This window comes from Pan paniscus, chromosome 11 (assembly GCF_029289425.2).
Source record: "Pan paniscus chromosome 11, NHGRI_mPanPan1-v2.0_pri, whole genome shotgun sequence".
Lineage (NCBI taxonomy): Eukaryota > Metazoa > Chordata > Mammalia > Primates > Hominidae > Pan > Pan paniscus.
The window spans coordinates 70,926,574-70,939,500 of NC_073260.2; the positions used below are offsets into that span (position 1 = coordinate 70,926,574).

General features: G+C 39.5%; 1 protein-coding gene across 2 annotated transcripts in view; it reads right to left on the minus strand.

Annotated features, from left to right (window-relative positions):
* CEMIP2 (cell migration inducing hyaluronidase 2) overlaps positions 1-12,927 on the minus strand; it is a 182,104-nt gene that overhangs the window by 54,171 nt on the left and 115,006 nt on the right. For both annotated transcript variants that reach the window (XM_055091895.2, XM_034967570.3), the window contains 4 exons: positions 12,473-12,815; positions 8,629-8,769; positions 7,446-8,007; positions 2,495-2,664 (listed from right to left, as the gene is read on the minus strand). In XM_055091895.2, the coding sequence (XP_054947870.1) occupies positions 2,495-2,664; positions 7,446-8,007; positions 8,629-8,769; positions 12,473-12,803 (1,204 nt within the window). In that variant the 5' untranslated portion in view covers positions 12,804-12,815. The remainder of the gene's footprint in view (positions 1-2,494; positions 2,665-7,445; positions 8,008-8,628; positions 8,770-12,472; positions 12,816-12,927) is intronic.

The window sequence follows — 12,927 nt, forward strand, 5'->3', positions numbered from 1 at the left end:
CCCACTTCAAGCTCCCAAAGCTCTAAGACTATAAGCATGAGTCACCGTACCCGGCTCTGCCAACTATCCAGATAAAACTTAACCTGGGCAAGTCTTGGATTCTGTTTTTGTACTCTTGATCTACCCTGCTTTTCTATCTCTATAAAGCACAGAAATAAAGTACCTAACAAATCTAAAATGTTTTCTGAATATGTGTCTTGCCAGATACTAAAGCCTGTAAGATTTTATACAAATAATAATATTAATAATAGTAATTCTAACAACAATAATGATAGCTAATAGTTGTTGAGATCCCACATGCATAATAACCATTCATCAAAACAACCGTGAGAGACAGGAGCTATTATATTTATTAGAGATGAAGAAACTAAAGATCAGGGAGTTTGAGTAACAGCTAAATATGGTAGAGCCTCCAATTTAAAGCTAATCTAATTCCAGAGCCCAATTTCTTCCAAAGCCTCTATATTATACTCTCCAAGAATCAAAACAAGCAGGTTAAGAACAAATAAAGAAAACCTCATGGAGGCAAAAACAACCCCTACCCCAAATTTCACATTTTTGCCAACAAAATAAATTCCCCTAAGAGCAATTAAGAAACATTCTTTTTTTCATATAAAATTTCAGTAATGCAACCACGCCTGTCATCCCAGCACTTTGGGAGGCTGAGATCGACAGATCGCTTGAGGTCAGGAGTTGGAGACCAGCCTGACCAACATGGTGAAACTCTGTCTCTAATAGAAATACAAAAAAATTAGCCAGGCGTGGTGGCACGCACCTGTAATCCCAGCTACTTGGGAGCCTGAGGCAGGAGAATTGCTTGAAACCAGGAGGTAGAGTCTGCAGTGAGCAGAAATCGCACCACTGCACTCCAGCCTGGGTGACAGAACAAGACTCCATCTCAAAAAAAACACAAAAATTCAGTAATGCTTTAGAAAAAGATGACTAACCGGGTATGGTGGCTCACGCCTGTAATCCCAGTACCTTGGGAGGCTGAGGCGGGTGGATCACAATGTCAGGAGTTCAAGACCAGCCTGGCCAAGATGGTGAAACCCCATCTCTACTAAAAATACAAAAATTAGCCAGGCGTGGTGGTGGGTACCTGTAACACCAGCTATTTGGGAGGCTGAGGCAGATAATTGCTTGAACCTGGGAGGCAGAGGTTGCAGTGAGCCGAGATCAGGCCACTGCACTCCAGCCTGGGCAACAGAGTGAGACTTCGTCTCAAAAAAAAAAAAAAAAAAAAAAAAAAAAAAAAAAAAAAAAGATGACTACTAGACAAATAAATTTTGATTTGAAAGATCACTAGAATTTGTTTCTTTCTGTTAAATTTTTTTAAAGCCAGAAGGTTAGATGGGGAAGATTTGTATTAGTCACTAACACATTTTTTCTTGGCTTTAAAAGAAAATCCTGTCTCGGATTATCTCCTACTAGCACTACTGAATGGGAAACATTAAAAAAGTTCAGTCTCTGATTCCTGAAGAAAATTTTCTACCTCTTCCAGAAAGTAAGTCACTGAGAACATGAGACATGAACAATATCTTACAATAGATAGCTAGAACATACCATCTTTCAGAAATGAGTATTTATCACTAATGTGGAAATGTAAATAACATTTCCTACAAAGGAAATGTTGACTAGAGGTCTGTCAGTAATTATCCCCTGTCTAGAATACCAGCTATTTGGGAGGCTGAGGCAGAGAATTGCTTGAACCTGGGAGGCGGAGGTTGCAGTGAGCCGAAATCATGCCACTGCACTCCAGCCTGGGTGACAGAGTAAGACTCTGCCTCAAAAAAAAAAAAAAAAAAGAAAGAAAAAAAAGATGACTACTTTTTTTTTAGTGGTACTGGAGGCAGGACCACTAAACTCCACTTACAGGACAAAATTCCTGCTAAGAAACGCTTCTTATCTACCACCTATGCTTTTTGGCAGAGGCAAAGAAACAGCAGTCATCTTGGAGGCAGAAAGCTGGGGCTTGATTCCAGCTTCCTCATCCCTAATAGATCATCTCTTCACGCCAAGCCCAGAAGATTGTTTCTAGACTAGAGAATGGTCTATTCTAGTTTCAGCACCCCCAACTCAGCTTTGTTCTAAAACAAGCTTGTCCAACTCACAGCCCGTGGGCCACATGTGGCCCAGGACAGCTTTGAATGCAGCCCAACACAAATTCATAAACTTTCTTAAAACATTATGAGATTTTTTTTTTTAGCCCATCAGCTATTATTAGTGTTACTGTATTTTATGCGTGGCCCAAGACAATTATTCTTCCAATGTGGTCTAGGGAAGCCAAAAGATTGGAGACCCCTGTTCTAAAAGATTACTGGATTTTGTTCTAAAAGATTAAGCACAGTAGGAAAACTGTAAGTTTCAACTTCAACTAGTTGAGAAATCTAACCAGGTGGACTGTCATTTGAACATAATACTATTCTTAGAAAAAAAAAAAATCTGTCATAATACTTATCAGTGTCTTACAAGAGTATAAACTCTACTTGCCTACCTTCGATCCATTCACTATAAGCTGTCACAGAGAACTTCTGGCCATCCACGGTATAAAATTCTCTTTGGGCAAGAGCCTTCCCGCCACTGCTATGGTTTTCATAGTTTCTCACGGATTCATTGCAAGAAGTGCTTCCACCATCAATGACACCAACTAAAGCCCAAGCTTGCCTAGAAGGAAAAAGAGCATGTGCATTTGATTACTTGTCATGGTATTCACAAAATCCCTGACAAAGATGTTATTACAGAGTGCCATTTAATTCTCATATTTCATTTTCGTCAATCCCTAACGTTTTTTCTATATGAGGCTGCAGTTCCAAACCTTGACTGCACCTAGTTTTCCTAGAAGGAAATGCAGCTACTTTTTAAATACTTGTTTGTCCAGCTCTGTAATAGGTGAAAGACCGATGACTACAATTTCAATTAATCATTGACTTACTTCCTCAATACACATCCATATCACACATAACATTCTGGCCAAAATCCATTTACTTTCTTTTACAATGATTATCACCTGCTCTCTTTTAAACTTTCTATTAATACAATGTTCTCAAAAATCTAATTGCATAATAGAATTATCCAGGGAGTTTGAAAAATATATCAATGCACAGACCCCATCCCAGATAAAGGGAATCATGTTAATAATTGCAAAAGGTTGGGTACAGCATTTGTAGTTTGTAATAATTTATTTTTATTTTTTGGAGACAGGGTCTTACTATGTTTTTAAAGTTCCCCGGTGACTGGAACGTGCAGTTAGGCTTAAAAACCACTGATTTGGGCAGTGGTTCTCAAACTTCAGTATGCATCAGGATCAACAGAAGAAAGGAAGGGCATGCTGAATTAGATTGCAGGCCCCACTCTCTCAGTTTCTGAGATGGGACCAGAGAATTTGTATTTCTAGCAGGTTACCACATTATGTTAATGCTGCTGGTCAGGGCACCATACTTTGAAAACCCCTAAATTAGAGACTAGAGGTTAGAGTAGTGATCATCAACCTTCAGTAGCCTGGGAGTCTTATCCTTCTTTTATCCTTCTTCCTGACATAATTGATCTAAGGTGCACCCTAGGTGTCAAGATTTTTTAAAGTCTCCAGGTGTGCAGGCAAGGTTGAGAACTGAGTTAGATTTTTTTTTTTTTTTTTTTTTTTTGAGATGGAGTTTCGCTCTTGTTACCCAGGCTGGAGTACAATGGCGCAATCTCGGCTCACCGCAACCTCCTGCCTCCCAGGTTCAAGCAATTCTCCCACCTCAGCCTCCCGAGTAGCTGGGATTATAGGCATGTGCCACCACGCCCGGCCAATTTTGTACTTTTAGTAGAGATGGGGTTTCTCCATGTTGGTCAGGCTGGTCTTAAACTCCCCACCTCAGGTGATCAGCCTGCCTCGGCCTCCCAAAGTGCTGGGATTACAGGTGTGAGCCACCGCAGCCAGCAGAGATTTCTTAATGTTCCTAAATTAAATCAAAGCTGTAGAATCACTATCCAACAGATTTTAAATTTTATATACTGTATGTCTATTCGTTGACAGCAACGTGTTTGAAAACACCATTATTTCTTTTTCTTTTCTTTTCTGTTTTTTTTTTTTTTTTTTTTTTTTGAGACAGAGTCTCACTCTTGTCGCCTAGGCTAGAGTGCAATGGCGTGATCTCGGCTCACCACAACTTCCACCTCTGGGGTTCAAGCGATTCTCCTGCCTCAGCCTCCCAAGTAGCTGGGATTACGGGTGCCCACCACCACACCCAGCTAATTTTTGTATTTTTAATTTTTAGTAGAGACAGGGTTTCACCATGTTGGCCAAGCTGGTCTCGCACTCCTGCCCTCAGGTGATCTGACCTCCTTGGCCTCCTAAAGTGCTTGGATTACAGGCATGAGCCACCGCACCCGGCCTAAAAACATTTCTGATACTAAATATCTGAGAGACATGCTCAAACTTGTGACCAAAAGCAATCAACGCAAAGGGACAATTTTTAAAAACCAGAAAATCTGCTTTAAGACTCCTGGTTTAAAACACAAAAAGAAAAATGTCAACTTCCTACTCTAGAAAAGAAATAACAAATGTAATCTGTGTCTGACAGATGGCTAGATATTCACAGATAAAAGTTAACCGAAGCATGCCTACACCCTTACAAATTCCACAGCCGCCCCTGTATGGATTAGCTACTCTTTGGACGACAATGCTTTGTAGCTTTTTTTATACCACTTGATAAAGCCGAAAGAATCAAATAAAGAATGTCTCAATATATTATCTCCTATTTGGAGAAGAAAAGAGAGGAAGAATTATCACAGGCTTCCTTTCTTTACCATAACTGCCTCAGCAACTATAAAACAATGTTCTTTCTCTTCTATCGACATTATCTCCAAAACACTCCTACTTCCCTCCTCCACTTGAGGGAAAATTTCAGCGCACCAGAGCATTATCTTCAAAGGCCTATGTGTTTATGTACATTGGAGATAACGTCAATGCAATGGAACGCTGGCAAAAGATCACAACTCTAAGTTCTCTATGAAATCAAGAGCAATATTTTAAAAGGAATTTAGAAACCAGTAGGGAGAGGAACCTAAGAAAGTCAAAATGGTCACAGCTAGTGATCATGCAAAACTAGAAACAATAGTAGCATGAAGAAATAGAAGTTGTAATCCCTGGCATTACTGGATAATGAAACAAAGTAGGTATCTAACTTAGAAAAGATCATGCTTCCACTCCTAGGTTTATATATTTTAGAAATACATGCACATGTACATTAAGAGATGGATCAAGGAACATTTAGGGAAGCAATTTTATAACAGGTCCAAACTGGAAAGCCACTCAAATGGCCACCAATAAATAAACTGTGGTATATTCATATGACAGAAAATAAACAGCAAAGAAAATGAGCCTCGGCCGGGCACATGGCTTATGCCTATAATCGCAGCAATTTGGGAGGCTGAGATGGGAGGATCACTTGAGGCCAGGAGTTTGAGACCAGCCTGGTCAATAGAGTGAGACCCCCATCTCTATTTAAAATTAAAAAAGAAAAGAAAAGAAAATGAGCCAGCACTACATGCAACAATATGAATAGCATTCAATAACATAACACTGTGCAAAGAAGCCGGACACAAAATATAACATATTGTCGGCTTCCATTTATATAAAGTTGAAAAACAGGCAAACCTAAACTTTAGTAGATCCCACAAATTCAGGAGCATGGCTCCCTTCGGTGGGGAAGAGAGTGATTAATGCGTAGCAGAGGGGAGGAAGGGAACTTCTGGGCTGCTGGCAGTGTCCTATTTCTTGACCTGGGTGGTGGCTACACAGGCATCACATTGCGGCAACTTATTAAGCTCTACATTGTTATTTTTGGCGCTTTTTTGCATGTGTATCATATTTCAAAAACAAAAACCAGAAAGAAAAAAAAACCCTTTGAGGTTTTGCACATGGAATTCCCTTGGTCTGAAAAAGCTTCCTTCTCCACTGTCTACACAGCACACTCCCGAACTTCTTTCAGGTCTCTTGCCTTTGGGGAGCCTGTACTGATTCACTAGGCCAATTGAGAGGCTCCTTCTGTTAATACTTACGCTCCCATTGCACCCTGTAACAGCAGCATGTCTCACTGTATGATCATCATCTATTTAGGTCTCTGTTTATCCACTAGATTAACCATGGGCTCTGAGACAGTGTCCTTTCGTCTAAGCATCCATGGGTATCCAGCACTTAGCATCTCCTAAATATCCCCTACATGAATAAAAGCCATTTCTAAAATGTTACAGACTGTTTTTCTTCACTATTTTTTGTCTTTCTAGCCTGCTCTAGAATTGCTGTAGGTAATACCCCATTCCAACAATCTACCATCAAAGGAAAAAATAGTAACTAGATCATTACGGCATGTCGGTTTTGAGGTCCTCTTACTTTTTCCACCACAGATATTCCCTGACTTTACTAAAAGCATTCAGCAGAATTAAAAGCTTCTGTCTTTTAAATGAAATGTTAGGTCGGCTACTTCCCCTAGACTCAGAACTGCGTTAGGAAATCACAGTTAATTAGAATATGGCACAAGAAGGCTGGGTGTGGTGGTTCATGCCTATAAAGCCGACGTTTTGGGAGGGTGAGGCGGGAGGATCACTTGAGCACAGAAGTTTAGACCAGCCTGGGCAACAAAGTGAGACCCCCTCAACTACAAAAAGTTTAAAAATTAGACAGGTGTGGTAGCAACTGTTTGTAGTCTCAGCTACTTGGGAGGCTGAGGTGGAAGTATCACTGGAGCCTGGGAGGTTGAGGCTGCAGTGAGATACGACTGTACCACTACACTCCAGCTCGGGCAACGGAGCAAGACCCTGTCACTAAAAATAAAAATAAAAGGAATCGGATACAAGAACCATAAATAGCAGAAATGAATTCTACTATCTGGATGAATTTCCTAGCCCTTTAACTTTTTCCTTCCTCATATATGCCAGGGGTCCATAGACCTGTGCCAATCAAACATGCAGATTCCAATCAGCCTGCAAAGGAGTCCAAAAAAAGAAAAAGAAAAACTGCATATTCTACCCCCTCAGCCTTTTAAGACAGGTTTAGAACTTAGCATGAAATTCTGCCCTAACCTTTAAACTCATTAAGTTGCCTCAATTAGCCTGAGTTTCATATGATCTTCAGAAGGTAATGAAAGGAAGAAGTATCTTCAGAGGCAAATTGTCCTTAAACTGCCTGACTGTTTTTCAGTACCACACTTCTGCTCTTAACTTTTCACAAGCCTGGCACTCCAGTTCACAAAGGGCTTTGTAAACCAAAGCCAAGGAAAACAGTTTTTGTATGCGGTGTCCTATCCTCCAGCCCCATGTCTCAAAGCTACCAGACATGCAAATGGTAGAGTGGCCCTTCTGATGCCTGAGTCATGCTGTGGCTGTGGCTCCTTTCCCCACCCTCACTCTCCTCTCACACAGACACGGACTCTGATAGGGATCTGGGAAGAAGGTATGCCTACCTGTAGCCCAGTCCTTGGATCAGTTCACTTCCCAACCGTTCCTGGATCATCTGGATGGTTCCTTGTAAGAGACTTTTAGCGGCTGAATCCCCGACAGCTATGGCAACAATCCGACCTGGATCCTGGAATCTCAGAAACTCCTGAAGCCGCCTGCTCTCATTGTGGTATTCATGGGTATCAAATCTCTCACTTTCCAAAATTTTGGCCGTGTCTTGGTCAATGACCCTCACATTGAGGCCCCGGGAAAAGTCCTTTTCAAATGTATAGGACCCAAAGGGCAAGCCTGAGGAATTCAGGGTCCTTGCCAACAACGTCCACGATGCCTTCCGTGCCCCATGTAACTCCAGTGTCCCGCCAGCTTCCACACCAATAAACTTTTTGCCAAATGTTGGCATACTTTCACCTTCATCTGACTTGCCATACAAGGTAATTGTCGCTTTGGATTTATAGCGGCATTTTTCTGCTCCAATATGAAGCGCCCCACCATCCTGGATCAGGATGTAATGAGTCCTCAAAGTAATATTTCTGGATCCATCTTTATTGTCCCCAAATACAAGCAGTCCTGCAGGGAACACCACCCTGTAAGCCACCTTCTAAATCATCTTTCTGAGATACAAGGAAATAGATTTCACCTTAAGGTAAAATACACTTCCACAATTAGGTCGGAAAAAAGAATTCGCTAAGAATCTGCTTAGAAAACTAAAGGGAAAAATGAAGAGTTCATATCTTAATATACTCTCAATGCCCATGACTGTGAATTTCAACCTACTCACTTTGGAGGTAAATCATTTCTCTTAAAAATATCTAAGAGTCTACAAATCTGAATCTTATTTTTGTATATGTTTACTCATGTTAACTCTCAGAATTGTGACAAAATCACTCTCAGAATTGTGACAAAAATTTAGCTCTGAGAGATCACCTCTCTGGAACTGTTTCCTTGTCTATAAATCAGGGGTCTTGATTTGAGTGATACCTAAGGTCTAAGCTCTTAAATTCTATGTTTTTTATCTCTGGATAAATTCTCTGGTTTTATCTCATGATCTTTCCAAATCTCCATGGTTAGAGTGACACCACAGACTAAAGGCTATTCTGCCTAAAAATAGTTTTCTACATAAGGAACATCAAATATCCCCCACATTAAAGAGCAACCTTGCAGTTACCATAGGCAGGAACCATTACCTACCTCCATCCTGAATGACTATAGAATGCACGGTGGCATCTGAGGTCAGACGAAGCATATCTCCCTCCTTGATAACAACTTGCTTTGCAGAATCTTGTCCTGGATCCCAATTCCTGAGACGAGGATTTTGATCTGGGCAATTTTCTATAAACACATTGATATTCCATCCAACCATTAAAATGCAAGAATAATATAGCCGAATCTAAGCACTACCATTATTTACTGCAGATCTGCAAAAAATGTGCTAACATATGTTGATTTCCTGCCATTAGAATGGAAATCCCACGCCTTCCCACCAGCAGAGAACCATCTTACCCTTTAATTTCTCATCACATTTCCATTTTAAAGTTTTACCACAAAACTAAATTGCTAGCATCTAGTTCAGGACAAACTTCACCAAAAAAAAAAAAAAAAAAAAAAAAAGCTTCCCTGAATCATCTACTCTGGAAATAAACCAATAGTAAGAGGCAAAATTATACATTCTCTTGGGATTCACACTAGAAAGCTGTTTTAGAAAAGAAATATGTTCACAACATCCTGGTAAATCAAAAATGAAAATTGCTAAATAATACATTGATCAGGTCTTCACAAGTTCCTTCTTGCACACAGTGAATAATGAAGTAGGTACTGATAGCACCTCTCTCCAAGACTGAGAAACATCACTATCTTCAGCCATGTGCACTCTCCCAACAAAATGAAAGAGGCAAGTGGCTAAAGACATAACTTCTCATTTTCAGAGATGAGGAAATTACAGGTTAGAGAAACCAAAGATTACTTAGCAAGCTGAGTGATACGCAAGTTTCCCCTTTTAGAAAATGAGATTATTGACGTGTAGTGTTCCTTTATTGGAATTAGAACTTGCCTCTTGAATAGGTATTATAATAACAAAAATATAACAGTATTTAATTAAAATAGCCATAGCTATTTAATGTATGAAAACTTTAAGGTCCGCCATAATTTTGAAGAGGGGAGAAAAAAAATCACGCCTTCAATTTTGATCAACCTATGGCCAAGTATTTGTGGAGCATCAATTTATCCACTCTGTACCAGATATTTTAAAATTTATAAAGCATAGAATCAGCTCACATTTCCTCAGAGTTTATATGCAAGCTTTGGAGGGAAAAAACACCAAGTATGAAATAATGAAACACTGAACAATATGGTAGTCAGTCGAGGTTCAAAAGACCTCAGGCAAAGGAGGCATGGGGCTGGAGTAACTGAGGCAGCTTCATGAACAGGTGACTCGAGAGCTGGACACCAAAGGATGAGCAGTATTTAAATAAGAGGATCATGAGAACACTAGTAATGCAATTATCCCTTGAGATCCAAGTAGTCCGTTTGGTTGTTCAGAATTCCAAGGTGGCTTTATTTAAACTCAGCTAAGGTAAGAATAAGCAAGATATGCTTGAAAAACCATAGGAAGAAATTCCTTTCATTAAGGTGGCAGGTACATGTTTAGGAATAACATGAGAAAAAGTAGAGAGGTAGGGTGCTACACAAACATATTGTTCTATACAGAAAAAAAAAATGATTCCTCATTTTGAACTTGCGTAACACTAATGCAAACATCTTCCTGTTTCTGAGCTCTCACAATGCCCTAGGTTTATGCTTTCTCTTATTAACCACAGCTACAATTAGCCTCACCAGTTATATCCTTGGCAATTATTTCATGGAATTAGTTTTTCTCACAGCAGTATCATAACTGTTGATATTTAATGCTTCTGATAAGTCAATGAGTATCACTATTATACTAAAAACAATCTTTAAGCTTTTCTTCCCATCAAAGAAACAAAAAAACTCTTAAATTTGTTTTGCCTTAATAATGAGGATTCCTTAAGTTTTCTACCTCCCTCTTCCCATACAACATCTAGCTGAAATTCTCCATAGTTTTATAACAAGCACTGTACCCAGCTATAAAGAAGGAAATCCAGTCTTTTGAGATCTGGAGCCTACTTCAATGATTATATAATTTCTCTTAATTGTTTTTAATTATTTCCCAGGAGAGCATGGTTCATTAGAACCATCACCAAAAATTCCAGTCTGTTTCCTTCCAGTAAAATGCACTTAATGAGAAAATGTGTGGTCCATACAAAGCATTGAAAAATAGCTCAGCCAACCCCACCTTCCCAGCTACCCACTTGAAGAGCAGTGAGTGTATTATCAAAGTTATGTAACAGCAATAACCACAGTCAAGCTGACCCTGAAATATTTCAGCATACCAGATCTTTCCACTGATGATCTGCACTTTACACTGCCAAAATGTGAAACTAAAGAATGTTGGTTCAAGGAACCATATCAGCAATGCCCTGTTTTAGATGGAATATGAAAACACCAATCAAAGCCATAGACTTCAGCTCTGATTTCCCACTGGTCTAGCATCCCTTTACTGCAGAATAGTTGGGAAGTATGAATCAGCACAGTGAACTTGGTTATTATGAATCAGCACAGAGAACTTGGTTATTCTGCTGGGAAAAGGAGAGAGGAAGTCATACCGCATGCAATGGAAATCAATGTTACAAGTTCATAATGTGGTCTACTTGTTTGGTCCATAAGGATATTAATGTGCATGTCTCTCTCATTTGAGGTTTATTTTCTTAGAAGTACTAGCACTACCTCTCCCAGAACCTTAAAATTTTAAAAATCCCTTGAAAGCACCCAAGAAAACTAAATAATAAAGTATTTGTAAGTCTTATAAGTAGTAAAATGCCTCTGAACTGTTACAGCCACTTAAGGAAGCATTTAACTTGACAAAAATCTGTTGTAGACAAATATGGTACCCAGTCCAGGCTGTTAGAGTCTTCTCTCTTCACAGCCCCGAGCCCTTTGATTTTAGACAGATGGATGGTATTCTTTTATGAGGCAATTCTTTGTTGGTATTCTAATAAGGCTGACTTGCAACCATCTTCTTCAAAACTTTTCAAAATATTGATATATCATTAACTTGAAAAGAAAATACCATTTAAGAAATTAAAATCTCCCTGCATAATATTTAACTATGAAGTAATGACTGATTTTTAGATAAAGGTGTCAGAACTTATATATCCTAAAGGATGCTTCCCTTCCAGGATATATATTGTTACTCAAAAATATTTGAAACTTTTCCTTTGGAACTGCTTCCCAAGCCCATTTCAAGCCACAAACACAAATATTATTATTTTTAGTCACTTACTTAAACAAAAAAATCTAATATAGTTCACTATACGTATGACTAAAAAAAAAAAAACTTGCAGCCGGGCATGGTGGCTCACACCTGTAATCCCAGCACTTTGGGAGGCCAAGACAGGCAGATCACCTGAGGTCAGGAGTTCGAGACCAGCCTGGCCAACATGGTGAAACCCTGTCTCTACTAAAAATACAAAAATTAGCCGGATGTGGTGGCACTTGCCTGTAGTCCCAGCTACTCAGGAGGCTGAGGCATGAGAACCATTTGAACCCAGGGGGTGGAGGTTACAGTGAGCCAAGAACACACCACTGCACTCCAGCCAGGACAACAGAGCAAGACTGCCTCAAAAAAAGAAAAAAAGAAAAAAAAAATTGCAACAGTCCAAAAATCATACCTACCATAAGAATTTAGTGAAGGCCCTCAAAGCATTTCCAAAAGAGGTGCTCCAAGACCTCCCTGAGCACTGCAACAAAGTGGCACAATGGACAGAAAGAGCAACCATTTAATCATTTCCAACAGATTATTGAACAATTGCTCTCATTCATAAGAAGTGACACCTCGTATTACCTAACTGCATATTAGTTAGCTAGGGCCAAGTTAAGATAAATTTTTTTTTAAGTATTCTACTATTTCCTCCTCTTTTGTCTTCTAGAATATGTTCTATGTGCATACACACACACTTACCATCTGGAGCATATTTTGAGGATATTCCTAAAATGATTGCAAGTGCAATAAAAAATGAGAAACTAGTAATAGCAAAACAAATGAAAGTATTTTTGTGTCTCTTTTGCTTTTGACTTTCTCTCTGGGCTTGCTGTTCTTCAGGTGAGAATGCGAAGGTTGCCCGGTCTTCTCGTCTGATGGAGGTAAATTTGGCTGAAGCTTGACTCTTTGGAGGAGGAGGGGGACGCAATGGGACAACCTTCCCTGGAACATAGCCAGATGGGTGACGACTGTTTCCATTCTGAGGTTGGAGGAAAGCAGGGGAGTGTCCCCTGGAATCAGTGGCATACATGATACACTGTTACTGTGAAAAGAAAAAAAAATTAAGCTTCAGTATGTGTAAATTCTTTTTTAATTTCTTTTATTTATTTATTTATGAGATGGAGTTTCACTCTTGTTGCCCACACTGGAGTGCA